Source organism: Clupea harengus, chromosome 6 (assembly GCF_900700415.2).
Source record: "Clupea harengus chromosome 6, Ch_v2.0.2, whole genome shotgun sequence".
NCBI lineage: Eukaryota > Metazoa > Chordata > Actinopteri > Clupeiformes > Clupeidae > Clupea > Clupea harengus.
This window is the reverse complement of record NC_045157.1, coordinates 16252158-16279849: the sequence shown is the minus strand read 5'-3', so window position 1 is coordinate 16279849 and position 27692 is coordinate 16252158. Positions and strand designations below refer to the sequence as shown.

General features: G+C 47.1%; 1 protein-coding gene across 3 annotated transcripts in view; it reads right to left on the bottom strand.

Moving 5' to 3' along the window:
• The window catches only part of fto (FTO alpha-ketoglutarate dependent dioxygenase), a 128319-nt gene extending 106653 nt beyond the window's left edge, over positions 1-21666 (bottom strand). For 2 of the 3 annotated variants that reach the window (XM_031569198.2, XM_012827006.2), the window contains exons 1-2: positions 21505-21548; positions 20369-20417 (exon numbers count right to left, since the gene is read on the bottom strand). In XM_031569198.2, coding sequence (XP_031425058.1) covers positions 20369-20417; positions 21505-21533 — 78 coding nt within the window. In that variant the 5' untranslated portion in view covers positions 21534-21548. Of the gene's footprint in view, positions 1-20368; positions 20418-21504 lie in introns of all 3 variants that reach the window. The other variant, XM_031569199.2, reaches the window with a different exon arrangement.
• Between the last annotated feature and the right edge of the window lie 6026 nt (positions 21667-27692).

Here is a 27692-nt window from a genome sequence, read left to right as displayed (position 1 = left end):
CTGTTAATACACTAAGGTAAACAGAGGTAATATTGTCCCAGCCTGTCCAGAATGCAAGCTTACACCAAACATAGGCTATACCAAAACTTAACTTTCATGCAGAAGAGGGTATTGGGCAATGTATACAATTTGAGGAATTTGCACTTCTGTTGGTAAAATTTCATATTGAAGTGCAATCAATAGGTATTTGAAGATTAGGCCTGGCACATTTTTAGATATTTGGTAAAAGCTGGCAATCCCAGGGACTCTTCATTGTGGCCTTAGATTTTTATGATTTCTGGAGTCTGTGGCGAGGTCTCCTCACAACCTTATAAAAAATGCCCTGTGTCGTACTTAGACCCTCCAGTAAAACACAACCTGCTGGATGGATCAAAGCGCCTTTCATTGGGCCACATTCCAGCCCGACCTGTAAATCCAACGGCAACCAGTGTAAAACGCCGATACCCAAATAAATTTCACAAGTGAGCACCAGCCCTCCTTACGACCCCTCTATGCCCCCCACCCCCCCTTAGAGTCTGCATCCGTCCTTTTATTCATTATCTACAGGTGTGGAGACCAGGGACTGTGGAGGAAGGAGGGGTGGATGGTGGGGTACACGGTTTGAGAAGGGTGGGGAGGGGGGAACAGCAGCGGTGACCCCGTCCAGCCCCTAGCCACCCCTCGTCCACTCCTACCCCCCCACCCCCCACCCCACCGCTCCAACCAACCCCCAGATGGGCAGGGGGAACAGGGCCGCCGCCGGTCCCCTCCTGCCGAAGCCCCTTTCCCTGCTCTGGGCCGCTCTGGCCTGCTCTGGCCTCGTATATATTCCCCGACATTTACTACGCACGTCTCACGTTTCTGCACGGGCTAATAATGCCAGAGATCTCATGTGGGGACCGTTTCATTTTCCGAAAAGACAAGGGGAGCGGGACGGGGGGGGGGGGGGGGGGGGGGGCTGACGTTTGAGAGCACGGCCAAAATATGTCCTGACTTTTAGAGCAAAATAAAATGTCCTGTTAATAACATTAAAGTGAGCACTTCTGGCGAGGGTCAGGCAGAAGAGAGCACGTCCTCGCTTAAGAGTAAAGGACACGTATGGTACGTGTTTGTGAATTATTCTAATAGTCGTGCGACTACGTTTAGGGGCCGAGAGGCTTCGGTAAGCAGTGAGATAAAGCACCACCTGCTTCCAGTTGGGGCCCGAGCACGCGGGGCCTTTTAAGTCTGGGCCTTGTGCGAGCAGGAATGAGCTCGGCAGACAGCTGAAATCTACAAAACAAAACAACATGCAGTATTCATGGCCAGTCGCCTCGCACAGGGGCCAAGAGGAAGACGGCAAGGAAAACCTGACAGCCTGACACACACTCATCGCTGGTGTCAGATTCCAGCTCAAGACAGACACTCAGGATATTATACCAGAGAAGGAGAGAGTGAAAGTGTGTGTGTGTGTGTGTGTGTGTGTGTGTGTGTGTGTGTGTGTGTGTGTGTGTGTGTGTGTGTGTGTGTGAGTGTGTGTGTGTGTGTGTGAGGGAGTGAGTGAGTGAATGAGAGAAGGGGGGCAGGGGGTGGATAGCCCTGCTGATTTAAATAAAGTGTGTGAGTGTGTGTGTCTGTGTGGTTTTCTGAGCTTGTTTGTGTTTATGTGTGAAGGAGTGTCTCTCCTTCTGCATACATGTTTGTCTGTGTGTGTGTGTGTGTGTGTGTGTGTGTGTACCTATGTGTGTGTATAGCCTGTGTGTGTGTAGCCTGTGTGAGACTGCTGGTTGGTTCTCTCTGACGATGCATGCTCAGCTGCTCTGATGTACACACACACACACACACACACACACACACACACACACACACACACACACACACACCTGGGCCAGATAGTGCAGTGAGCTCAGGCAGGCACACTGCTGCTGTTCCACACCCGCAGCCTGTCACGCACATGTCAAATACATCAAGTCGCTCAGAAATTCCACAAAAAAACTGGAGACAAGCCCGGCTCCACTCGGCAGATGGGCCGCACCAGTATCACAGGCAGCCGCTAAGAGCAAAACAACAAGAGAGAAAAGACACACACACACACACACACACATACACAGCCTGCTTTTCCACATGGCAAAAATAACAGGATTTGCCATCGGAATAAGCACACACGTTTGTATGTATTCGTGCCAGGCTTCCCCAGTTATTTGTCCCTGCTGTTGTTGTAGTTGTTGTCCTTTTCTTTCCTTTTTTAAATCTTTCAGTGTTCACTACTGACTGGATTATGTGGTCTAGCAGATGGTTTATCACAAATAGCCCATTGGATATAATAATGCTTAAGTGGGTCTGTGTCAATAAGAGTATCAATCAGAAGGTCTTTTTCTGTGGCACTTTATGAGCTGCCCCGTAGCTGATTGATGTTAGGCCTTTAGGTCATCATAACTCAAATCAAGCAAGGGTGTAAAGGCGCGGAGCTCCTGGGTGGCTCAGTGTTCAGGGCTCAGCCCTCTGCCTACTGACCCACCCTTTGTAAAAAGTGTGAATTACACCAATAAAACAAAAAGCAGAGAGCCAACACCCTTACAATAAACAGCTGCAGGACAGACTGGAGGGCTGCTTTTTTATCTCCAAACTAAAACATAGGTATAATGAACCCTGTCTTTAAAGGGGGGACTGTAAACTCAATGTTATATGGATTTGTCAAATCCAACTGGATATGTCTGTGTTGGTCTGGATTCTTGCTGCATTATTCCCTTTCTGTGAAAGCAGACCATGTAATTTCAGGAAATCTTTCGGAATGTCCTCCATCACAGATAAACAAGACAGGATGACAACAAGCGCCTAGTGCCTGGAAGAGACAGAGGGTGCAAAGAAAGATGGCTGAAGGGAGAGACGTGGAGAATGACGCATTGAGGAGCAGATGCGTAACAGAGCCGGCTGTTTGGAGAGCAAACTACTGGTACTTGTGTGACACCTGCTTCTGAAACGAGACCTCCTCGAACCCCTCCTCGCCGCGCGGTGAGTGAGATGACGGTGGTGGAGGTGGGATCGGGGAGTACGGTGAATCAAACGCTTTGACAAGTCTCCTGTACACTCCGACTCAAACAGGACGAACTACAGGGCCACATCAAACGCGCTTCCGCCATCTCTCATTTGGCACCAGGCAGTAGAATGTGTGAGGAGAGTGTGGCCTGACTAAGAGGCAAGAAGGTAGAGGGAATGCCCGAGTGTGTGTGTGTGTGTGTGTGTGTGTGTGCGTTTCCATGTATCCTTTTATGTGAGTGAGACACAGTGCATGTGTGTGAATGTGTATGCATGTGCGTGTGTACAGTGCGTCTATGTGAGCGATCTCCACGTACGTGTGAGAGTGTAAATGTATATGTGTGTGTGTGTGTGTGTGTATGTGTGTAAGTGGGTGAGGGGGTGGCTGTTGCGGATAAGACTCACACACCTGAGCAAACAGCCAAGGATGCTTGCAGCACGTACCTCATGCTCAGGGCATGCCTGTGTGCGGCTTGAGGCCCGGCGAGAGAACACAGCACCCGGGTGTTAGGACACATCAACTGGCCAGCTCCCACTCCAAATGCGACAGAGGCTCAAACACGCACAACCCACACACACACACACACACACACACACACACACACACACACACACACACACACACACACACACACACACACTCACATGCGCACCCACATGCGCACACTCGAACGCAACATCTTACAGGGATACCTCAGCATCAAAACATTTTATGCAAATGTATCCAAAGTTGCCCTTGTGCTTTCAACTCTAGTGAAGCAATACGTGCAGTAACAGTTTAACATGCCAAGCCAAACACATTTCAGGAGCTTTAATATCACGCCGCCGGCCATCAACTCTGACTGAGGCGTGAGAGGCACTTCACCAATGACTAACTGTTGTCCTGGATTCCCCAGCAGCTGCCTGAAGTTCTCAGAGGCTCCGGATGAATAAGTGACAGGACGAGAGAGGGGGAAGAGGGGCAAGGAGCAGCGAGGAGCGGCGAGGAGCACTGACTTGGGAGAGGCCAGGCTGCAGTAAATGAAATGTAATATGTAACCCCGCTCACAAGGAGCAGAGCCAGGGGCCTGGCTGTGCATATTTACAGGCCTGTGAGAACGGCCTGACTTTACCTTAACGAAAGTGAGAGCGGTGGCGTGGGTGGCTGTCCGCCAGTCAGCATGGTGATTAATAAAACAACAGAAGGCTGAACAGACAGAAGGAGAGAGAGAGAGAGAGAGAGAGAGTCAGGGGAGAGGTTGTGGAGATGTTAGGTGAAGTCTTCTCTGCAGGGCTTGCCCTTATTGTGAATGGGGGCAAGTGATACTTGAACTCTGCTGTCTTGATACGTTTCTATCATTTTATAGTTTGGGCGCTGAAAAGCTGTTTGACAGGGGTGTTGGAGTATGCAGACTCAATCATCCTCACACACACATACACAGAGAAAGAGACACAGACCGAATAAGCCAGAAACCCAACCCCACCCACCTCACACACACACACACACACACACACACACACACACAGGTGATGAAAAATGGCCGGACGGCTTGTGCTCCCTGTCTAATTGTTGTTGCTGTCTGAAGGGGGACATTGTTCATTTCACTTAACAGCAGGTCAGGGGAAGGTGGGATCATTAATATTAAAAAGCATCCATCCATCTATGGGAACATGTGGTCTGTAATTTCAAGGGCTAGCGCACTGAAGACCTGTCATGGCCTGTTCGGAGAGCTGCTCTAATCACATTACAGGCACTGCAGGAACCCTGCCATGAATCATTAATTAGTCCCACACATTAGCAACAAACACACACACACACACACACACACACACACACACGTAGCCACACATACACACAGACATTCGGACACAGTGCTCATAGTTACACAACACAGCAACATGCAAATACACACACACACACAAACACTCTCCATAATTACAGAGCATCATGCAAACACACACACACACACACACACACACACACACACACACACACACAGATAGACCATGACAGACATACACACGGCACGTAGCTTAGCAACAACACAGGAACAGGCCCATGGCCTGACACCACCACAAGGAAGATCTCAAAGTAGGAGAAGGACAAAGTCACCCCACACACAGCTGACATGGCAGGTCACTTTGTCAGCGCACACCTACATGTCTCCATTCTCTCCTCCGATCTCTCTTTCATGCAAACACACACACACACACACTGAAACCTGCACTCACACACACTCGTAAAATACACTCCCTTTTAACGGACATCAGCAGGTGTAACCCCGTCGACCAAAGTGAAAGAGAGCGAAAGACCGAGATTTTCCAGATCAATCATCCAACAGTATTTACAAATGCACCTGGGGGTAAGGAGATACTGAGAGACAGAGACAGAGAGAAAGAGAAAGAGAGAGAGCGAGAGAGAAAGAGAGAAAGACTGTACTGACAGGTTGGCACATCGGAGGCACGGCCCTTTAAGTGCTTTTCAGTGTGTCCGTGGTGTCGACATCTATTTCACACTCATCCACACCTCAAAGCAGAAAAAGATGTTTCTGTGACCTTTAGCGTGTCAGCTCCATTGAGGGGGTGGGGGACGAGTGGGAGAGAAGAAAGGGCAAAGTCAAAATGGCTCCTGAAAAATAACGGCACGTCGGTTTTCCACCTCTCCCAGTAAATTAATAAATAAAAATCGCTTGGGTGTGAGACTTTTTCCTTCTCTCTTTAATTGTTATTTTCTTGTGAGTGTGCTATAACATTTCCATTAGGATTATGTCGATAAAGAGAGAGGGCTTTTTACTTTTCACCTTCAAATTACAACATGAGAGCTTGGCTTGTTTTTATGAGGTCAGCCATTTTACGCTTGGAATAAAGTGTTTTAACACTGACACAGTGTCCCCGAGGCATCCGGACACCGGCCGATTTGTTGTGAAAGTGTGAGAGACAGAGAGAGAGACAGCAAGAAATGGAGAGAGAGAGAGAGAGAGAGAGAGAGAGAGAGAGAGAGAGACGGGTGGAGGGAGGGTGTTGATTGAAAGACTGTGATTAGCAGTTTTTTGGTGGAGGTGAGAGGCAGGGGCGCAGGCGTGCGGGTGCAGGGGGGTGTGGAGTGGAGCCGTTCCCAGCGTCCTGGAGCGCAGTCAAGGAGAAGTCACTGCCTCCTGAGAGCTCTTCCCCAGTTAGCAGCAGCAGGCCTGCTGCCCTCTCTGCCCCCCCCCCAAACACACACACACACACACACACACACACCCTCCACACAAAAAATCAATATCCCTGTGCAAAGTGCAGGCTGTCCAAGGGGAGGCCAACGTCAGCCCTGGCCCAAGCCCCAGTCCCAGTCCCAGCCCACCGCTCTGCCCAGCTCAGTGCACCGCAGCCCAGCCAGCTAGGGCAGGAAGCATTGGTGTCCTCCAGGTTGGTCCCACGGGTGGTGTCAAGGACAGACCCAGGGCCGGTGGGGATGACAGGGAGCGTGGAGAGGAGGTGGGGGTGAGGACTGGCACTCCCAGGCCCAACATAACCACCACCACCACCACCTCCTCCTCCTCCTCCTCCTCCCGTACTCCTATCCACCCCTGCTCCTGCTCCAACCACCATCAGAGCAGCGCGGCAGATCAATATGCAGGCCGAGCGTTAAATTTCAGGTCCAGAAGCTGTCACGCTCTTAAGGCCACGCAGCTGGAACATGGGGATGGGGTGTGGGGGGGGGGGGGGGGGGGGGGGGGGGGGGGTGGAGATGCATGGGGGTGGAGGTGGCTGAGGTCCAAGCTATACCTGACCATTTTGTTCCACAGACCGGGTTGTGTTTGAGGGGGGAAAAAAACAAGCAACAAGCAATTCAAAAACACTTAGGCAGGTGGACATATCTGCTGCACAGCAGTTCTGTTTTATTTATCTATTTTGCTGTGTATGCTACCCTTCTCTCCCTCTCTCACTCTCTCTCTCTCTCCCTCCCTCTGTGGAACACTGTTCAAAAAGTGTATGTGTGTGTACTTCCAATTCAGGAGTACTGTTACATGCCCTACAATTACATCTTTACTTTTCCATAGAGAGTGTCCACAACAGACCAGACGGCACTCACTGCTTGTTAAGGCCTTACAAGAGGGTGGGAGAACTGAAGTAAATAACATATACCTGCTACATCAAATGTATATGTGCTGTATGTGTCGGATAATACATTTGATTACTATGGATGTGTGGTATTAAGCATATTTGTCGAAAACAAGACAGACAGGATCAATAGGTGAAGAGCTTTCACGGTTCCTTTCCAACAACATGGTGCTTTGGTCTCATCTTCCTAATCTAAGGCGCAGACTGCCGGTCAGAAATCGTTTGTGGATGTTTATATGATTTCCATCCCAATTCCAGGAACCCAGAGCTTGTCCTAAATGGCATTAGTCAAATCCCCCACCCAATCCTCCCCCCCCCCACCCCCTCCAAAAAAAAAACATTGCAGAAGGAATCTGCTTCTCTTCTCTTCACACACCAATGTACCACCACCCTTTTTTTTCTGTATTTATTTTTCTTTCAGTCATTCCGAACAAAAGAGAAATATTCTACCAGGAACTGAATAACTTAATCCTCTTTGCAAGTCTTTTTTTTTACTCCCAGTAGCCTGAGCGGTGACAGATTAACAGTGCCGAGGTTTCGCACACCCACCCATTTGAAAATGTAATTGGCGCGGCGACTTGACTGCACACTCTCTCCGAGAGGAGAAGAAGGGGAAGGTTAATGTGAAGCCGGCAAGAAGAATTCCGGCCGCGCCGCTGCAATGCACACTGGGACGGCACCCAAAAAAAACCTGCTCGGAGCAGGGGACGGAGCGCCGATTTGGTCACGTACGACGCGTGGGCAGCTTCCTGGTGGCGGGGGGAGGAGGAGGAGGAGGAGGAGGAAGAAGAAGAGGAGGAGGAGAAGGGGATGTGGGGGAGTATGGCGGAATCTCTGTGGTTACTGCTCAATTCTGCTAATTATTACACCCAATCAGAGGACTTAACAGGGCGGAGCCAGCCGAGGTCGCACTCGGGGGCGTTTAACAGCTGGTGGAGGGGGTGGTGGTGGGGGGGGGGGACCGGAGGTGAGTGTATTACACTGAGCCCTTTCCCTATAAAATACAACACCCTGACATCTACTGTGTACTTAGCCCCATAGGAGGGGGGAGGGGGGAGAGAGAGAGAGAGAGTATTAGAAGGAAGGAGAGGGGAGAGAAAGGGAGGGAGAGAGAGACAGGTCGGATATCCAATATTATGATGTCCAAGTGCCACCTAGTGACAGCTTCCCAGTTCTTTTGTGGTTTTCTACTCCTACTTTCTACTCTGTGCTGGAGTTGGAGTGTGGGATAGAGGAGGAGGAGGAGGAAAGGAGAGAGAGAAGATACGGAGACAGAAAGATAGAAGAGGGTGAAAGAGAGAGAGCCAAAAGAGCAGGGCCCATGGACGCCAGCTAGGGCAGCCTGGGACAGGTCCACCAGCCCCCTGCCTGAGCCTGAGCCTGGCTCTCCACTGGCCCGTCTGGGAGGCAGAGCCGAGCCGAGCCGAGCCGAGCCAAAGTTCACAAGGGGGTTAGAGAGGGAACAACCCACCATCCCTCAGTGCACGAGCCTCCAGTGCTCCAGCACTACACAATGCATGTGTGTGATACTGCAGCCCTCTGAGGGTTGAAGACAGGGCCAAGGGACCAAGAAATAAATAAAGAAGGAAGGACTAAGGAAGTGTGAACACTGAACAATAAGAAGAGAAAAAGAATCAAGCAGGGAGGATAGGTCTAGTGCAGTTCACCAGCTCTACCATGTCAAAGCAGGCCCTTTCACTTCTCAAGAATGGAGAGGTACAAGCCCAATACTGGTTCACCTGAGTAACCCGAGGAAAACAACCACTACAGGCCCATTCTGCGGGGGCCTACAGCGCGCCCTGACACTCTATTAAAAGACCAACACAGACAAATGAAGGAAGCCCTCTTTCTCCCGCTCTTTCATCCCTCTCTCTCTTTTTTTCCGGGCATGGTGTGTTCCCTGATGGAGATGGAGATGGATCTGAGGGAGAGCGAGCGCTGCTCCTTCATCCCTTCATCCCTCCATTCCTCCTCCTCCTCCACCACCACCACCACCACCAACCCCCCCCCCCCCCCCCCCCCCCCCCCCACCCGTCTTCTTCCATTCTTCCTGGCCTGTGCTGGAGGTGTAAATCACGGCTGCCAGTGCCCCAGAGGTGAGCCAGATGCAAGGCGAGGTGAGCCTGAAATAATGCTTATGTCACGGCGGGTCAGGCCTCCATTACGCCCGTTTCAAAAACTATTAATCTTGCTTGTAGTCAGAGGCCTAGAAATAATTACTTCATCTAACCTATGTAATACAGCATGACCAGCGGTCGGGCCCGGTCAATTTGAAACTTGGGCTGGGGGGGGGGTTGCTGTTGGGAACCAGCAGGGTGAGGAGGACGAGCCACAAATTACAGCACCGTGGCGTACCGCCGGGTGAGTGATGTCCCACTCACAGAGGCTACACCCAACTCACACAACTATACACACACACACACACACACACACACACGCATGCAGACACGCACACACACACACACACAAGGAAAGCCCATACGCTGCAACCAGGGCCTACATATCTCACAACGAGAAACAGCTCACACACTGAGATTAATGATAATACGCCTCAGATGAGTAATACACCCAGCCAATGATTGATCCTCAAAGGGGCCAAATGACAGTTAACCTAAAACCAACATATCATAAATTAACCTCCAGTGATTTACACAAGGACTACAGATAAAAAACGTAGCCACACACTGTTCCTATGGACCTAAACACTTAGGCCTGAACACTTCGGCCTACAATACCCCAAAAAATGTCAGCCTAAAATCTGTTCTCCTAACAGTAACACCTGTCACGAAAGATGAAATAAAGCACTGGTATGAGGAGTCGAGTTCACACTTGAGAGTCCACCTCAGTGACCTCCGCTTGTCTCAGGCTCATCTGAACACACATGACAGGCGCAAGTCAACAAACCTCTGCCCTGACCTGGACTTCACAGGCCTGGGTTTGTTTCCCCTCCCATAACCATGGCAACCCCCATAACCATGGCTATTGGGGAAAAACACACACACACACACACACACACACACACACACACACGCACACACACACGCACGCACGCACGCACAAAAAGGTTTGATGCCCTGGCAACGGTCGGCCCCCATAAATGTCAGCGTAAGTATGTATGGAATGACATAAATAAATATCAGTCCTCTCGAGGCCGTCACAGCTGGCATCCCAGGTGCAAATTTAATTAGTCAGGGGGGTGACAGGGTGGTTGGGGGGGGCTGACGTCTCCCTCTGTTGTCGGGGGGGGGGGGTCTTGGGCGAACGCATCTGTAAACACACGCTACATCCTAATCAGGTGCCACCGCCGCGTTTGATCATCCCACAAAAACTTGTCACAAATCCCCGGCAGAGAGTGGGCCGGGGAGAGAGAAGGCGAGAGAGAAAGGGAGGGAGGGAGAGAGAGAGAGAGAACAAAGGAAAGGGAGTTGTCACAGGGATAGGGAAGCGGAGATGGAAGGAGTTTGCCCATTAGCAGTCTCTCTCTCTCTCCCTCTCTCTCTCTCTTTCACTCATTCTATCAGCTGCCCATACACACAGCTTCCATAAACAGAGAGCTCAAGGCCTCTGATATCTTTCACACAGACACACGCGCACACACAGACACACATAGACACACACAGAGCACTATTTCACTGGGGCAAGCAGCCCCTCTCCCCTGCACCTGAACCGCGGAGACTGGCAATCAAATATCACACAGCAGAGAGTACTGCAGTTTATTCTTTTTGAAGACGCAACGAGAAGAAAAAAAAGAACTTTGAAAAGACATAAGGTTTCCTTTATTTTTTTTTTTTTTATTTTTTTGTGTGTTGAAGTAGTTCGGGTCCTCTTTCAAGCAGTGAATCAGAGAAGCTGGCTGTGTGTGTCTGTTTCCCTGCATACTGTCAAAATCCTTCAGGCTAACAAACAAGACAGCGGCGAGAGCTCAGTGAGGAACACACGCTCAATTAGATCCTGTTTACCTTTCACTTATGTTGATATTGAATACATTAGCCGATTGAACCTCCAGAAGAAGAGACTGGAGTGACAAGCGGGAATCTTCTTTTTGCTAGTACCATGGCAACCGAGATTATCGTGAATGGAAGGAGAGGGGGGGGGGGGGGGGGGGGGGACGAGAGAAAAAGACGATACATAAATTAATTAAAGGACAAAAAAAAAAAACAAGTCGAGAATTAAACTTAGAACATCTGTCAGCGACTTAGCTTCCCATCGTAATACCAGTGTTAGAACATTTATACCCTTGAAGTTAATGATCCCCTCTTTAATTGACAGTCAAGAAAATGTGGCTGAGGAGGCATGCTGTAGACGCAGATAAGACGCCACTACCCCCCCCCCCCCCCCCCCATCCACCCACCCCACCCCAAAACCACTCCACACTATCCACCCTCCCACTTCCAAAATAAAAAAAAAACTGTTTAAAGAACCTTGGCAGTAATCCCCATTGTCATCCTGCAGCACAGTGGAGGGACTTACAAACAGCGATAACTCGACAGTAGCTGTCTGTTCCTCAAGAGTTAGGGGACGGCGTGGCAGCTACCACCACTGTCGCTGCGCTTGCTTAGATTAACGCAATCCGTCCGCGCCGTCACTCAGTGGCGATACGTGCGCCTGTCAGAGCTTGCTTCCTTTAACGCGTGTGTGTGTGTGTGTGTGTGAAGACAACGGGTTTTGCCTGCGTTAGGACAGCAAAGTGTCATCCACTGGCCCACTTTTGAAGGGGGGGGGTGAAGTTAGTGGGGTTATTATGTCACATGGTGCTTTAACGCTTCAGTTGAGAACCGCACTAGAGGAATCTAGGACTTTACGACATGGCTGTGGATTCTTAGTGTGTATGGAATGTAAAAATAGCTTTGATTAGGGCCTTTCAATGAAATAACCATTAAAAAAAACACCAACCTCCACAGTGGCCAACCCAAAATAAAAATCAAATATGTGGACAATAGGCAACATCATAACAAAAGGCCCTAAAATTAAGTTATAAAAAAACATTAATTACCGAAAAGTTTTGTGGCAAACAGCAGGTTACAGAAAGTCCACTGGTGCTTTAACAAGGCAGTATGACTTCCGAGTCACTGCTTTAAAAAAAAAGAAAAAAAGAAAAAAAAAAAAAAAACAGCGCACACGTTTGACTCCCTCCGTTTCAGCAGTCCTGCTACAAATGACAGTGACTGCCCTCTGGTCGCCCCTACATTACAGGAGCAGGCTACCATCGACACAGGGGCTGACAGCTGACCCCCCCTAGTGTGCCCCCCACCCCTTCCGGTCCCGGCAGGCTCTGCCAGACAGGCCTGACATGCCCGCCTCCCATCCCAGAGCAAAGCATGATGGGACTGCTCCTGCTCCCCATCTCTTTGGCCCCCTCGTCTCATCTCGTCTCGTCTCGTCTTCACGCGCACGGGAAACAACACACACACACACACACACACACACACACACACACACACACACACACACACACACACACACACATCTCCAAGCTCCTTTCTCACTGTGGCAACCGGATCTGACCTGCTGCCCTCCCAGTTGAACTCATCTGAATAAACAGAGCAGAAAACAGACACGTAGAGGAGGGAGAGAGAGAAGAGGAGGGAGGAGAAAATCTGCCTATATTATGATGGGTGAGAGAGAGAGAGAGAGAGAGGGAGTGAAAGAGAGAGGGAGGAAAGTGAGTTCCTTCTTTATGCACGTTTGATCATGTGGTTGACAGCGGCGGTAGATGGCATAACGGACTGTTGAACAAAGAGGGGTTGAGGGCGGCTGGCGGGCTGCCCCTGACAGTGGGATCATGACAAGCATGCCGCCGCCCCACAGTCCGTCATTCACAGCCGCGCTGAGGAGGCGAGGGGAAGGGTCGGGTAGGGTGGGGTGGGGCGGGGTGGGGTGGGGGAGCAGGGAGGAGAGAGAGCAGGGCTGGTCAGAGGTTAAGAGCAGAGGAGACAGCAATGAAAGGCAACTGTCATGCACCAGTGCTCGCTCAGGAGAACACGCCGAGCTCACACACACCAACTACTCCCCGCGACACAGACACACACACAGACACACACACACACACACACACACACACACACCTCCTATCTCAGTGCTCCTCGAAACAGCGGCCCTCCTTTTGCAGTGTTACGCCGCTACGCCGCCGGCTGACAGCATGCCAGTCAAACTGTCGGAGGCGCCGGGTGCCAACGGCAGACATGGCATATGCAAAAAACCCCAGTTAAAGCTCATGAGCATAACCAAAACCACCACCCCCCCCCCCTCCACCAACCACAAAAATATAGAAGAAATGCTTGAGAGGCTGAATACCTGACACAAAGGAAACAGCTCCCGTACCACAGGCCTTCACCTAGCCCCCAAACACAGCACACAAACCAGACCAGTGGTGTGAAATCATACAGCCGAGTCTGGCCGCCGATTTGAATTTCTCATCAGCTGTAATTTCCATTGACATCAATCAAAATGAGAGATGGAGAGATAAAAAAGGTGGAGGGGTGGACGTGGTGGGGGGGGTTCTTTGGCGGCGGTGAGGGGCTTTTTTTCGAGCTGCTCTTCCCAGCGCAGGTGGAGGATGCCATCCAGGGCTTTTCCTCCAGGTTGGCACGAGGCTGCGTGGGAACAAGGCCTCCAGCTGGCACCTGGTGCAAGGGCTGCTTCCAGGCGATGTGGGCACCCAGTTCAGTCTGCCGCGGGCACCGGCGTACAAGCCAGGTACTTACACACACACACACACACCCACACACACACACACACACACACACACAGACAGACACACGCAGACTAACACAGACACACACACTTCCATGGCACTTATTTATAGAATTAGCTTATGATGTACAAATTAACAGGTACCATTTACTGGCGCTTGTGAAAATGGCCCCCTGTAGCTTTTTTGTGACTGAGGGCTTTGGACCTTCAATGAATGCCAGATGTTGGGCAGCGGCTCAACACAAGGTAGTCCCCCCTCTTTTACAGGAAAGGTAAGCCATTACAAAAGAAAATAAGTTCACAAATAAACAGCAGTGAAACAGCGCTCGCCGATGAATAGCACAGGTGGTAAAAAACGGAGAGAGAAGGAGAAGAAAAAAAACTCGCTGCTGGAATGGGTCCCTCCTGGAAGCCGAGGAAAACCCAATAAATGTTTCCACGTACCATTACACATTAAACACCTGGCCACAAATGGCTACAAATGCTTTTTTTTTTTTTTTTTCCACCTGATTTCCTCTCGAAGGCTACTTTGTTTTTGTACGGTTAGTGGGGTTTAACACATCCTTTCATAGCCAAAAGTGCGCAAATGTGGTGAACTGAATTCATAGGAACGTTCGTGTTACCACCACTTACACTAAAGCTAATGTCCACATATCCTGCCTCAACACCTTCAAAAATAACAGAATGGGTGAGTGGCTCCAGATCTGACTAGCAGAGAGTAGCCAGTCTCCTTTGTCATGCAACAGTAATGCTTTGACTTAATGTGATCAACCTGGCTAACATAGTCTGTCTTGCTAACAGACTGAGGACTGTCAGCTGAGAGTCCATCAAACTAATGAGGAGCCCCCAAAGACACAGAGCGCTGAGGACAATTCCATCCTACTATTCCCAGAAGAAACCAAAAAGACTGCACACACTACAGAAGAGAGGAAAAAAAAGAGCGGGAGGGAGAGAGAGAGAGAGAGAGAGAGAGAGAGGAACAGAGGGAGGAAGAGAGAGAGGGGCAGACTAGCAGACTACACCAAACAAAACACATTCAAAAGAGGGACTAATGATCTGCCTGGGATCTTAGCCTGGAGAGGCTAATGAATCCCCCTGAGGCACTGCGCTGGGCTGGGCCGGGCTGGGCTGGCTGTCTGAGGGCGGGTGGGTCAGTCCCATGTTTATTCAGGACCCCTACACGCTGCCACCACGGCCCTATTGATCGGATTGATTATTCCATGTATATCACCGGCGATAGGCCACTGGCTGACAGATGAACTCGGAGAGAGCAGGTCACTCACACTGCTAACTCACTGCTCGTGACAGGCGATCTGCTCGGCCGCTTAAGATGATCCATGTCATGGGCGGGGGGGGGGGGGGGCTTCCTGTGTGTTCATGAATAAGCTGACATCAGTGAAAGTCCTACTCACACACACACACACACACACACACACACACACACACACACAAGATAGCTGGAAATGACAGGTTGGCAAAAAAAAAAAATTATCAACCCTCTCCATGAGAAGGGGAAAAAACAAAAGGGAGCCCCACGCACTCAAAGAGCCCCATCAGGCTTTATACAAAACATATGACACAGACTCTCCCTAATCAGCTCAGTGGAATCCACTGACGAAATGCCCCAAAGTCCAATCAACCCACACACACACACACACCCGCACACGCACGTACGCACGCACATACTTACACACACAACTCATGCCCCCCACCTCACCCTCAACAACGTTTTTGTTTCTGAGCGGCACCGCGGACAGATGACAGATGCTTTTGCGCGCGGACATGGGAACCAGGCGCACACACAGCGGTAGAAGCCTGACCTGAGATCAGACTGCAGAAGCCATAAAAGTTGATATCCTTACAGATGCAAACCAAATGCCGACATGGAGCGGCCCTAAAAAGCCATACATTAAATGTGGGGTGCCATAAAACAGGGTGAAAATAAGAAAGGCCCTCCATTCAGCACCACCTCCACATAAAGGAAAACTTAACATGGGCCTGGTGCCCCCCTTCACTACTGTGATATGGGAAACCTGTTTAACAGAAGTACCGATAAGTGCTCTCTGTGCGTCGGAGGCGGCTCAAGTTGCTTGCAGTAGATCTTGTGCCACAGCTGAACCTTGGTAATTAAATGCCCAAGCATAAAATTAGCACGCAAGACATTAATTAAGTGATGAAATATTGATAGTCTATAAGACTAAATAACAGGTTATTTTCTTGGCAATAAGATTAGATGGACTTGTATTTCAGATGGGCATTGAACTCACACATACACACACACAACTATAAACGCGTGCACACAAAGATACACAACAAAACACACACACACACACACACACATGCAGACCAGAGTTCACAGCATGTACGGTTTTGTGAGCAGATGACAGAGGATGGAAACCCTCACAACAGACTAATCAAAGCCTGTCCCCACATCCGATCAATGCACCAGAGGCCTTAGGGGGGTCGCGCTATATTACCAGAAAACACACACACACACACACACACACACACACACACACAGTGACACACACACATACATATACACACTCTTCATATGCATTCATTGATTTACTTTTCCGAATACTATATCACCGAACTCCAATGGGAACGGAAAACAGAGGGCCGGGACCGGGGTCAAGCACGGCACGCGCCGACGCTTGCACAATATTGATGGCGACGCCAAGAGAAATGACTAAATATCCAAATCAATACCTAGTTTCCCTGCCATGGCCTCCCTTTGCTCAAGATGGGGGGGGGGATATATCTATAGTCATCTTTATGGTCTTGGCCACAGTCGGAGATGAGGTGATGGGTGTATGTGTTGGTGGGGGGGGGGGCAAATGCCTCCCTTAAGGTAAACTCTTTGATTGGCAGAGGTGATGAGATGGCAGGTATGTCGAGGGGGGAGTGAGGTTGCGGGGAAATAGATGGCCGAGGGGTGCAGTGGGGGGCGTGGACATGATGGCCCCCTGCCCCCTTAACTACGACTCATCTACCACATCAACTAAACATTAATTTGGCACACAGGCCAGGCCAGGCTTCTGTCACACTGCTGAGTGTAAATGTGGTGGAGGTCTGTACTGTGGGGCTACACACATACCGGGTCAGGCTCCTTCTATAAACATGGCCTATATCTGTTACTTTTACTGTGTGCGTCTGTGTGTCTGTGTGTCTGTGTGTCTGTGTGTCTGTGTGTCTGTGTGTCTGTGTGTCTGTGTGTCTGTGTGTCTGTGTGTCTGTGTGTCTGTGTGTCTGTGTGTCTGTGTGTCTGTGTGTCTGTGTGTCTTTGTGTCTTTGTGTCTTTGTGTCTGTGTGTGACTCACTCCTGTCCTTTAATCTATCTCTCTCCTAGATTTCAATCACGTGCATAAGGAATACATGCGTGCATAAGGAAAGCACACAACTCACATGTTGTGTCTGTGTGTGTCTGTGTGTGTCTGTGTGTGTCTGTGTGTGTCTGTGTGTGTCTGTGTGTGTCTGTGTGTGTGCACAACAAAGTCATATGCCCTTCTGATTCAGCCAACACTGAGCACAGAAATCTACACATGTAGACCAGAGAACAAACACGTTGGACATTCAGACTGTGAGATCCTATTCAGAACTGAGTCTATTGCCCATGACTGAGCCATGACCTGAGCAGACTGACCTGAGTTCAGGCAGTGCTGTGTCAACAGCCAGAACAGCATAGTGCTTCACTGATGAGGCAGCCCAGAGGGTGCTGGGCTGTCGTAAAAATGTTGGAGATAGAGTGAGATGAAGCTTCCTTGTCTTATTTACAGCACAGCTCAATTACAGCGGCCATCACTCTACATATCCTCTGTCTATGGTGCCCAACGAGCACTATAAAGAGAGGGAGGAACCTGATAATTCCCTCATCCTTAATTAAATGTAAGGGCCTTACATTTACTTAATACAACACTCCGTCCGGCCCCCGCCCCGTCCCATCTGCTAAAAAAAACAATAGGTGCCCAACTGTCTTGTTTACAGTAAATCCATCCACCCATCCAGAAAGACCTCCTGGACACCGTCCCATCTCGGCCCTAAATCAGCAGGGCGTAAGCAGGGGGTGGGGTGGGGTGATCCGCCAGGTCTCCCTGGGCCCCCTGTGGCAAGAGCAGGAGCGTGGACCTAGGACTCGGGGCGGTGGCAACATCGACTTCGACGTCCCGGGCCGGCGATAAGTAATTCAGGCCAGGATTAGCGGCCTGATGGGCTGATCAATACTATGGGCCCAGGCCATTAGGAATGCAGCGAGGAAATGGTCCCCTCTGGTAATAAAGCAGGGTGTCTGGGTTCTCCTTCATTTGCTGGCTCCATTAGTGTAATGGTATCATTATCAGCCAGAGCAGTATTTCTCTGGCCCCTGTTCTGTTTCTTTTTCCCTCCATCTCTCCCCCTCTTTCCCCCTCTCTCTTTCTTTCTCTCTCTCTCTCTCTCTCTCTGCCAGGGCGGTGGGGGTCTGATGAAGTCTGGAGCTCCATGCTGTGCTTTTCCCCTCCCTGTTCTTTACCTGGACGCCTGGATGTAAATCTGTCTCTGCGGTGGCTTGTATGTTGCTCCCCCTTATGTATTCTTTACGCATGTTTTATGTCAGGAACTGCCACTATTTCTCAATTATTGGCTCATTAATAGAGGTGGGAAACATGCAGAGGAGCCTGGGAGTGAAAGAAAAGGCCGGAGGTGTGAAAAAAAAAAAAATGCTGATTCAGAGGAAATTGACACCACCTCCTGCTAAAACATCAGCCACGACATGACAGCGTGTCGGCATTAGTCGTCATAAATCGTTACCTTTACACTAATTCACCGGGTAACATTTTGTGTGTGTGTGTGTGTAAATGTAGGGGCAGAGGTGTGGGGGAATTGATTAACCAAGTCTAAATGTGTGGCCACATAATCAGCTTTTACCCGGCTAGTTGTTAATTTAACAGAATTGCCAAGGGAAACACAAACCATTTTAATGAGTGTTTAGAAATGAAATACCCTAAACAGCTTGCTCTACCTAACACACAAACAGAAAGACCCAATGAGGCCCATCTGACTGATGTCCTGGGTGCAGGGAGAGCCTCCAAACATCTGCTCACACTATGTGGTCATTACTTATGCTGCCGTTTCTGATAGATTCCCTTCATCTCTTTAAAATAGGTGATCTTTTTTATCAGCTACACGCTGCACCACTGGACAACCATCTTCATGTCAGCAAAGAGCTCTACTCATCTGAGGCGTGAAGCAGAAGAAACCGATTGGACTAAACAATACAATACAAAAAGAGTTTTATTTTCTCACAATCCCTTACATGTGCATTAGCCTCGCTACTGCTAACCCAGACTACCGGACAGTTGAAGATAATCTTGAAGATAGACCGCAAAGGTAGATAGCCGGCTTACAGTTTATTAGCACCTAGACATTTTTTGTGCATTACTGCTGCTAGCTGCTAGCTTCTGAATGTGCTTCCAATTAAGAACCATTTTGGTATAGACAATTACTGGCCAATGTTATCCCCGTTAGCACACAAAACAGACATCTTGTGAATGCTTTTTTTTCTTTTTTCTTCAGTCCGCACATGCCCAACACATGGCAGTAAAAGGGGAATTCTAAAGCAGGTCTACATATTTTTGAAGGCTTTAAAAGACAAATAGCTTACATTTGCTAAAGTGACACATAAGAGGACACATCACCATGCGTCCAAATGATTGAGCATAACTGCAAACATGTTCGGCCGACAAGACTGCAGCCATATTCCAGTTATTACTTATTATGATAAAGTAGACCCTGGCATTACTATAACGAGCCACTGGGATAAATACGGGGGTCTGCTAATTTGGCTGTTCTGCGGTTTTCCAGCCATTTTGCCATCACAATCCCCCTTGTTCATCCTTTTATTTGTCTGAAAGGGGAAGAGGAATCATTAGGCTCTGCCCGCCCGAGGGCCAGCTGGAATGAGTTCTCTCAATGCGGCTCATATGGTCGCCATGGCCGCTTTCATAAACAGGAGGAACCACGTTCTACATAGTTTCTGTGCTGTCAGACATGATCCAAACACATGTGCCATTGCAGGCAGCAGCCAAGTCAGTGTGTGTGTGTGTGTGTGTGTGTGTGTGTGTCTGTGTGTGTGAGAGGGAGAGAGAGAAAGAAAGAGAGAGAAAGAGGGATGCTCTGAACACCAGAACCACAGCATTCATCTCTCTGTCAGTTCTGTCTGTCTTGCTTTCACACTCAAAAGCCACACCATCTAACAACAGGCCTACATAATACCTCCGAGACAACTGTACCTAAAGCAGACCCTGATGCATGTGACTAAAAGACAACAACAGACCTCCCTGGTCTGTCAAGTCAAATATTGATTATGAATCATCAAACAAATAATTTCACTGAATAAAATAAACTTTTTTTTTTAAAGATGATGCAAAGAATGCAAATAATGGCAGTTTGATTCTGAAAGGGAAAATCTTCCAACATATAAAAAGTTAGCCAAGACAGAAATGTCACATTTGATGATGTAGTAGCTATCTGTAAAGCTTATATAGCACTACTGTTGTTATGGAGATCTTGTGATCAAAAGCACCCATTGGTTAGCTTCCTTGCCAGCAGGCCCACCTACCATGTCTATAGGTGCAGGTTCCACTGTGCCTCTCACACGGTAGGTTTCACTGTTGCCATGACACAGATTGGGAGAGAGGTTTACAGGGATGAGTGAGGTTTAGGAGGATGAGTCTAATGAGGCCAGCAGGTACAGAGCTAGGCAGTGTATGAACCTCAACCAGCAACTGCCATAACAACTGTGCTAGCAACATTTAGCCTCCTTGTTAACATGCCAACCACCCATATCAGTGGCTGTAGATCACCGCAGTGTGGGACTGTGCTGCTCACAACTCAAGTTATACAGCATCGATGTGTGCTTTACAGAGGAGTGGCTTAAATATAGATTGTGGTCATCATAACTGAAAATAGACATTAAAAACACTCCACAGCAGAGTTGCTTCAGTGTTCAACCAGGCCTGCTGCTGCTGCTACTGCTACTGCTACTACTATCAAGCGGTATTTAAAATGGGATAAGGTTGATGCTGCTACGTGGGCTTTACTTTGCATAGACTGTGTGGTAGGTTGGTAGGTTGTGACATCCATACTAACCTACACCAAAAACCGTAAGTTCAGTACTGCAGCAGCCCAGCAGCAGAGTGACCTCAGATGAACTACAGCGGTATAATCTTTGCTAATGTATTTTGTATTGGACTGGTCTTTTCGTGAATACTACTGGTCAGTGCCTCTTAATAATGTGCCATTACTATGTCTACTTAAGGCATAGAATGATTACAGCAGCACATTCTCCCCTGTAATGATGCCTGTGCTGTGTTACGTGAACAGGTGGGATAGCGGATTTCTCATAATAACCATTTATTTACTGACAAGACCGGATGACTTATGGACGCACTGACACCCTCATACGAATAGTCAGACAATTAAACAATACTGCCATCCGAACTGAAACTGCAGCGTAAAAACAAAACGTACCGATACGCTTCTATTAGCAGTCTGGATAAAATAAAAGGGGAGAAAAAGAATAAAGAGCGGTAACAAGGCGAAACACGACCATGTGTTGGATACGGTAACTTACACTGCCTTCTAGACAACGTAATAGTACATGCAACACCAGTCTGGAAAGTTTAAAACATTTTTTTTTAAATTGCATAACTTCATGTAATGCTCAGCGAACTGAGAGAAAACTACAAGCGATACCTTTCTTCTCTTCTCCCTCTCACTGTCATCCGATCTTTTCATGTTCCTGGAATAGTGTTTACACAGCCTCGCTTTCACCAAGGACGGTCTTGGGATTTGTAGTTTTCCTTTCGGTGACGTCCTATAAGTTGAAATAACCAATGCATATCCGATTTAAATACAGAACAGGTATATTGCTTATGATTACTGCCAATGTTATTTAGCATGTTCTGAATGTATATTGGATGTATGTTTGAGACTATTCCACGTAACCTACCAAATAAAACTACAATTCCCGCAAACACAGCTGCAGGAAAAAGGTCAGTCAGTAACTTCACTTACACCGGAAATCTTTAAATGTACAACTCGTATGCAACGCTGTATGCCCACGCCAAATGTCGAGCTGTCAGTCAGCCGTATGTTGAGTGCATGGAAGGTCAATCTATATAACTTTGATCGAAAACTAAATGTAACTAAATGTTGATGTAGAAAAGTTGACTAAAAGAATATGTTTTTACATTACACCGAGGCAACATATTTTAGTACACCACACCATAGCTCTTTTTGCCTAAATAATAAATGTGTATCTGCCTTTAAGCTGAGGCTATTGCTATTGACTAATAGCCAAGTCTATTTTAAATCGGATTTGTTTTATCACTGAAGAAAAAAAATATATATATACATATACATATTCTTTCTTTTTTTTTAAAGAAAGAAAGAAAAAAAAAACTGATCTGGGTTCCCTTTGAACATTTTCTGTAGTAGCCTTGGATAGGGTAAATCAGAAACAGCACATTGCAACTTGTGTAAAAAATAGCAACCATGCTTTGAACATGTTCCAAAAAATGAATTGTGCCAAATGTCTTTCAACTTTGTCTAAAGCCCAGGTGCTTTACAGCTAAAGGTGGGCGTCCAAAACCAAGATGTTCTTTTACAACCAACACCACGAACTGTGAAAGAATATGTAGGGAGCATTTGTGCATCACATGTATGGAATGCCCTCTCACTGAAGGTCACCAGAATACCTCATAACACATTTTGAATTGTGTTGAAAACTGCTCTGTACGTTATTCATTTCAGCTGAAGACAAAAAGACGTGCCTGAAAGACATAAGCCCAGGCCCCACTGGGGGTAAAAGGCTTTGCAAGGTTTGAAACACCTGCTATGTATTACCATTACAGACTTTGATCAGTGTCTTCATTAGTTCCCTTTGTAATCTCTTTTCTTTTATGGTAGAGCTGACCCAAGCAAGTCGGGTACAGTGATTGAACACACGTGTTCTTTTCACCTGTCTTGTAAAAAGCTCAAAGCTCTCATACGTTCAAAGATTTCTGTGTCTCTGGCATCCTGTTGCAATAAACAGAAGGGTCTCTTTTGATTCCTATTTATAACCTACATTTCCTCTCTTCCCTTTGTGCTTAGGAGTAAAATATCTGCTTGAAAAGTACCTGTGCCAAAGTAGATCCACATGCATATAAGAACACAAACATATGGGCATACAGAATATTTTGTAAGCTAATCGGAAGGAAATTGTTAGATGATTATATATTTTTTCAAGACAAGTTCAAGCTTGTAACTACAGATGTGTCATTTCATCATCTTAACATATTAGCGAGCTTAACTATACCTATATATCATCTTTGTCAATCTGAGACATCTGTCAGAAACTGAACTTTGCCAGAGGGACTGGAGTTTCATACTCTAAATGTGCCACTTTTCCATGTTGAAAAGGGGTTTAAGATGTGGCAAAATTATAACAAAATAAAATTAGAAAGACATCAGACAATGAAAGTTTCTTTCTGATCAATGTGCTGTTTTCATTTTATCACAGGGATGGTTTCTGTTACAGTGCATTGCCTCAGCTCCGGATGACCATCTGACAAGGCTTCTTTTTTTTCCCTGTGTTATAATGAGCCTATTTAAAAAGCTGGTCAGAAATCAAAGGTGAAGAGAGCACTGTGTCAGAAATATAGCGAAGCACATTAAAGGAAGACAGACACTATTGTGTATGGTCCATATTGGAAACAGAGCTGCACCCCACTACTCCCCCAAACCCTATCTTCGACTTGCCTTATGTCTTCAACCTTCCCCTGGTTTGAGGAATAGCCTATAGGCCAATGATCTCCAAGAATAATGATATGTTTCCTCTATGGTATGTTATTATTGGACCACCTAGGTTTTATTATTACATTACCGGTTTGTGGTGTCGTTCATACTGGCCGGGGAAAAAACGTGAAAAACGGCAAACGAATGGGGTTGTCTATAATACCAATGAGCTCTGCTAAAGGTATTGTTCAGTTCAGCCAGACGTGTATTCTAGCCACCACGCATTTTGCCCAGAACTATTTTCTGCATCAGATGATGCATTCATAGAGGGGCTTTTTGATTTTGATTTGTATTGAGTGAGCATATGGAGCAAGTATGTGCCCCCCTGTTCTCTAACCTTCAATGATAAGCCTTAGGAAACTGCTATTTGTCAGTACTATAAAGCAGATTGCTACCCAGTGGTTTCAATTAACATCAAAGGCCTCTTCGCAGGCAGTAATAGTTATATCAAAACCTGAAGTGTATTATTTTGGTTCCGCGCTGGAGTCCTCAAAACGATTATGCCCTCTCTCAAAAGAGACTTTTTTTTGTTCCCTTTTTCATTCTTTCTTTTTTTTTCACTATAAATACCCAACCACATGAGGACACATAATGGCCTTTTGCCAAGTATGAATAGCACAGAGCATAACCATGAGATCCCAGCAACGATCAGCCTCTCCTTCAACCCTCTGTACTTCATGCATCCTGATACAATGGAGGATTCTAAACACAAATTAGGAGCCTTAAAGGTTAACGACTTTCCCTCTGAATGTCACGGTGGCCCGTGTTAGACCGCTGTCAAAGCCAGGGAAACCTCCTGGCCCTGAGCACAAAGAGCAGAGAAGGTCCTATAAAATGATTCACCAAAATACATGCAGCATCCAAAGCATGCTGATGAAGTCCCTTTAAGCGCTTGCACACCACCACAGGAAAAGGCTCATGGCTTGTGAACAGGGCGAGCGTGCAGCCCTGCGTAAGATGTGGTATACCTCCCTACTCGGGATCACTTCCAGACACACTGAGGAGGAAGCATTTCACCATCACAGTGATTTCAATACCATGATCACTGAACAGTTTTATAGGAAATCCTTTAAAAAACGTGAGGTTTGACATACAAAGGAGGCCCTGTTTAAAGCTCACGCACATTGTCAGCCTGAAAGCCATTATGAAAAATATATATATACGGAAGCACACAGTCTCGGCATGTGTGTGTGTGTGTGTGTGTGTGTCCTTCCTTGGTGGAAGACAGTACTGGCCAGGGTTTGAGAAAATGTCTTTCTTTTTACAGCTGAGCATCATTGTCTCACTGCTTCATAAAATATATGTATTGTCGTGAGATGAGTCTTATCTAGATATTTGTGGTGGTGTTTCCATTTTCTGTGGAGCGACCATTAATTGTGAGATAAAATATTGCAAAATAAAAAATAAGGTCTACAAAATATTGTAAAAAAATATTCCAATATTCCAAATTGTTAATGGATCAGAATCACTGATTTTGATTTTAGACACATGCTGACATGACAACATTTTCATGTTAAGTGTTATTGGAAATGTTTTACTAGAGCCCTGCTAAAGAATGGCATTGCACGCAAAAAAAAGCCCAATGTGACCTTCAACCCATCTATATTTGGCAATGCTTATGAGATGTCAGCTACTTTCCTAATCCAATATAACTTCCATCCAGATCAAATGAGCTGGCAGGAGAAGAACCGAAAAAGCAATAATGTGACGTGGAGTTAAACAAAAGTAGTCCCTAACTAATGCACAGCAGTCCTTTGAACAGGGACTGTTATGCATTAGTAATATTTTATTGGGGGCTTTTCTTCTGCTTTTCATGTGCATGTTTCCCCCTGAGTCGATGGTAAGCAGGTTTGCGCTGTGAGCACTTTCACAGTCCTGGATGGACTGGTGGTCATGTAAAATGGGACAGGCCCTGAGGTAGCGAGAATGATGCTAACGTAAGAGCTGGATGTTCTGTTAGGATGTTGTGTTTAGACCCAATGAGTAAATAATATGCTGAAAATGGAAATGACGTGTGTGTTTTGGTCGGTGGTGGCACACGGCGGCAGCAGCAGCGCCCATCTGATTTATATTCAAGGAGTATCTAATCAATTCGTGTTTTGTTTTCATGCTCCGACAAATAAAATTGTCATTACGTGAGAAGCGCTCGTTCGGTGAGAAATGCATGCTGTGTTTGACAGGCCGTGCGGGCCGCCAGTGATCTAAATTTGTATGGACCTGACCACTCTCTCTCATTTCTCTGCTGTTTACCTCTGGAGTGCACGCAATTATTTTCTGTGTAAACTAGCCATCAGCACTGGAGTGCTCACACTGAGATCAGATGTGACTGTGTTATGATCTCAGATTATTATCACAAATAAATGAACTAATGAAAAGCCGGGATTGTTACTTTTTCTCTCTTGGCCCTTGTCTTGTACCTTGAACTGCTGTCACGTTCGATTAGGTTCAACTACCTGTTTGGCCAAACCCTTCTTGTACCCTACCACTCAGATTATATTAGTAGAAATAGCTTGGCAGAGTTAAAGGTTGTGTGTCTAACCACTGACTCCCTTGAAAGAGTATAAAATAGATCGAGAAATGTTTTCAGATTCGTCGCGGCTTGTGTTTAATTGTCTGTTTGGTTTTGTCAAAGCAAGGGAGCAGCTTCTGGTTATCCATAGCTTGCTAATGGCTTTGATGTCGAAAAACCAAATGCTGCTTGTTTTCATTTAAATCTTGTTCTTGTATAATGTTGATTCAACCCAGAACACTGGAAACACTCAGATTCCTGCATGTGTTCGACATGATGCCTCATTAGCTAAAGCTCTTTGGTTCGTTTATACGACCCAAAGCAACTGCTGTGTCATTGGTCTGGACGGGGCTGTTACTCTCTACACTGATGCTATCTGCATCATGATCTTCATCCATTTCAACGGCACAGTTCCAGTATTGCTGGGTAAAGATGCATATTCTCAATTCCAGTTCGTCTTTCTTCCTATGAAGGGAAAGGTTTCTCACAGTCACCTAAAGGAATACAGATATACCACTCCCAAACAACATCACAGAGAAACCTTCATCATTATCTTACTGTCAAGCAAACAGAATGATCTCATAGCACATGGCCACCTCCTTGAAGAAAATGGTACCACACACCTAGTGCTAACACTTTCCATACCCCCACCAACACACACACACACACACACACACACACACACACACACACCCTTTTTGTGCAAGCAGAGCAGTCTGGATAAACCTTTTGAAGAGCCATGAAGTGGTTGTTCTGTGCCGCAGCACCGAGCCAGATGAATAAAAGAATGTGTGACTGCATTAGAGCGCCGAGGACAAGCATCTTGACAGTGCTGCCGTCTCCGAAACCACCGCAGCTTTTTAACGCATGTAGATCACATGTCAGGGAGCCAAGTCGTCCTCATTTCAACATTGTGTCAGAGACTGTTCTTGGACAGCGGCCCGGGGTTTTTGCTTATTTGTCTTTTATAAAAAGGACAACTATCTGAACAGTGCCAAAGCACCCTCGGGCCTTTGATATCTGAAAGCACAAGAGTGGGGTTGAACCGACTCAGCTGGTACACAGATGTGTGTGCCGTGGGAGTCCTCTGTCTGAACCAAGCACAGATTAGTGACTTTTTTTCGTCCCCAATAAAAAAAGAGAGAGCACAATGCAATTGTATGTGTTAGGGGAAAATAATGCCAACAGCCAATAATTTGCAGGTGGCAGTCAAATGGCGGAGCCGTTGGTGACCACATATAATGTTGCTCTTATCATTAAAGAAAAAAGGAGAACATTACTTTTAAGTTTTACTGTCGCTGTGGTCGTGGTTTGTTTTCTGAGGGAGGGAAAAAATGTTCTTGTGTTTTATTATTTTTTCCTATTGTTTGGAGTTGTATGCTAAAGGCAGCTGAGTAACTGGACAGCAGTGCCTGTTCTCAGCAAATTTTCCAAATGTCTGCAGATTGCCGCCTCAATTTCTCCACAAGATGAATGCCACTAATTTGCCAGTGGGAGAAATGACACATAATGATGCCAACTCTGCCAGGTGCCTCACTGCAGTTCCACTTTTAGCGCATTTTTAGGGGTTTCTTGGTTATTTGTGTTTCTTTCT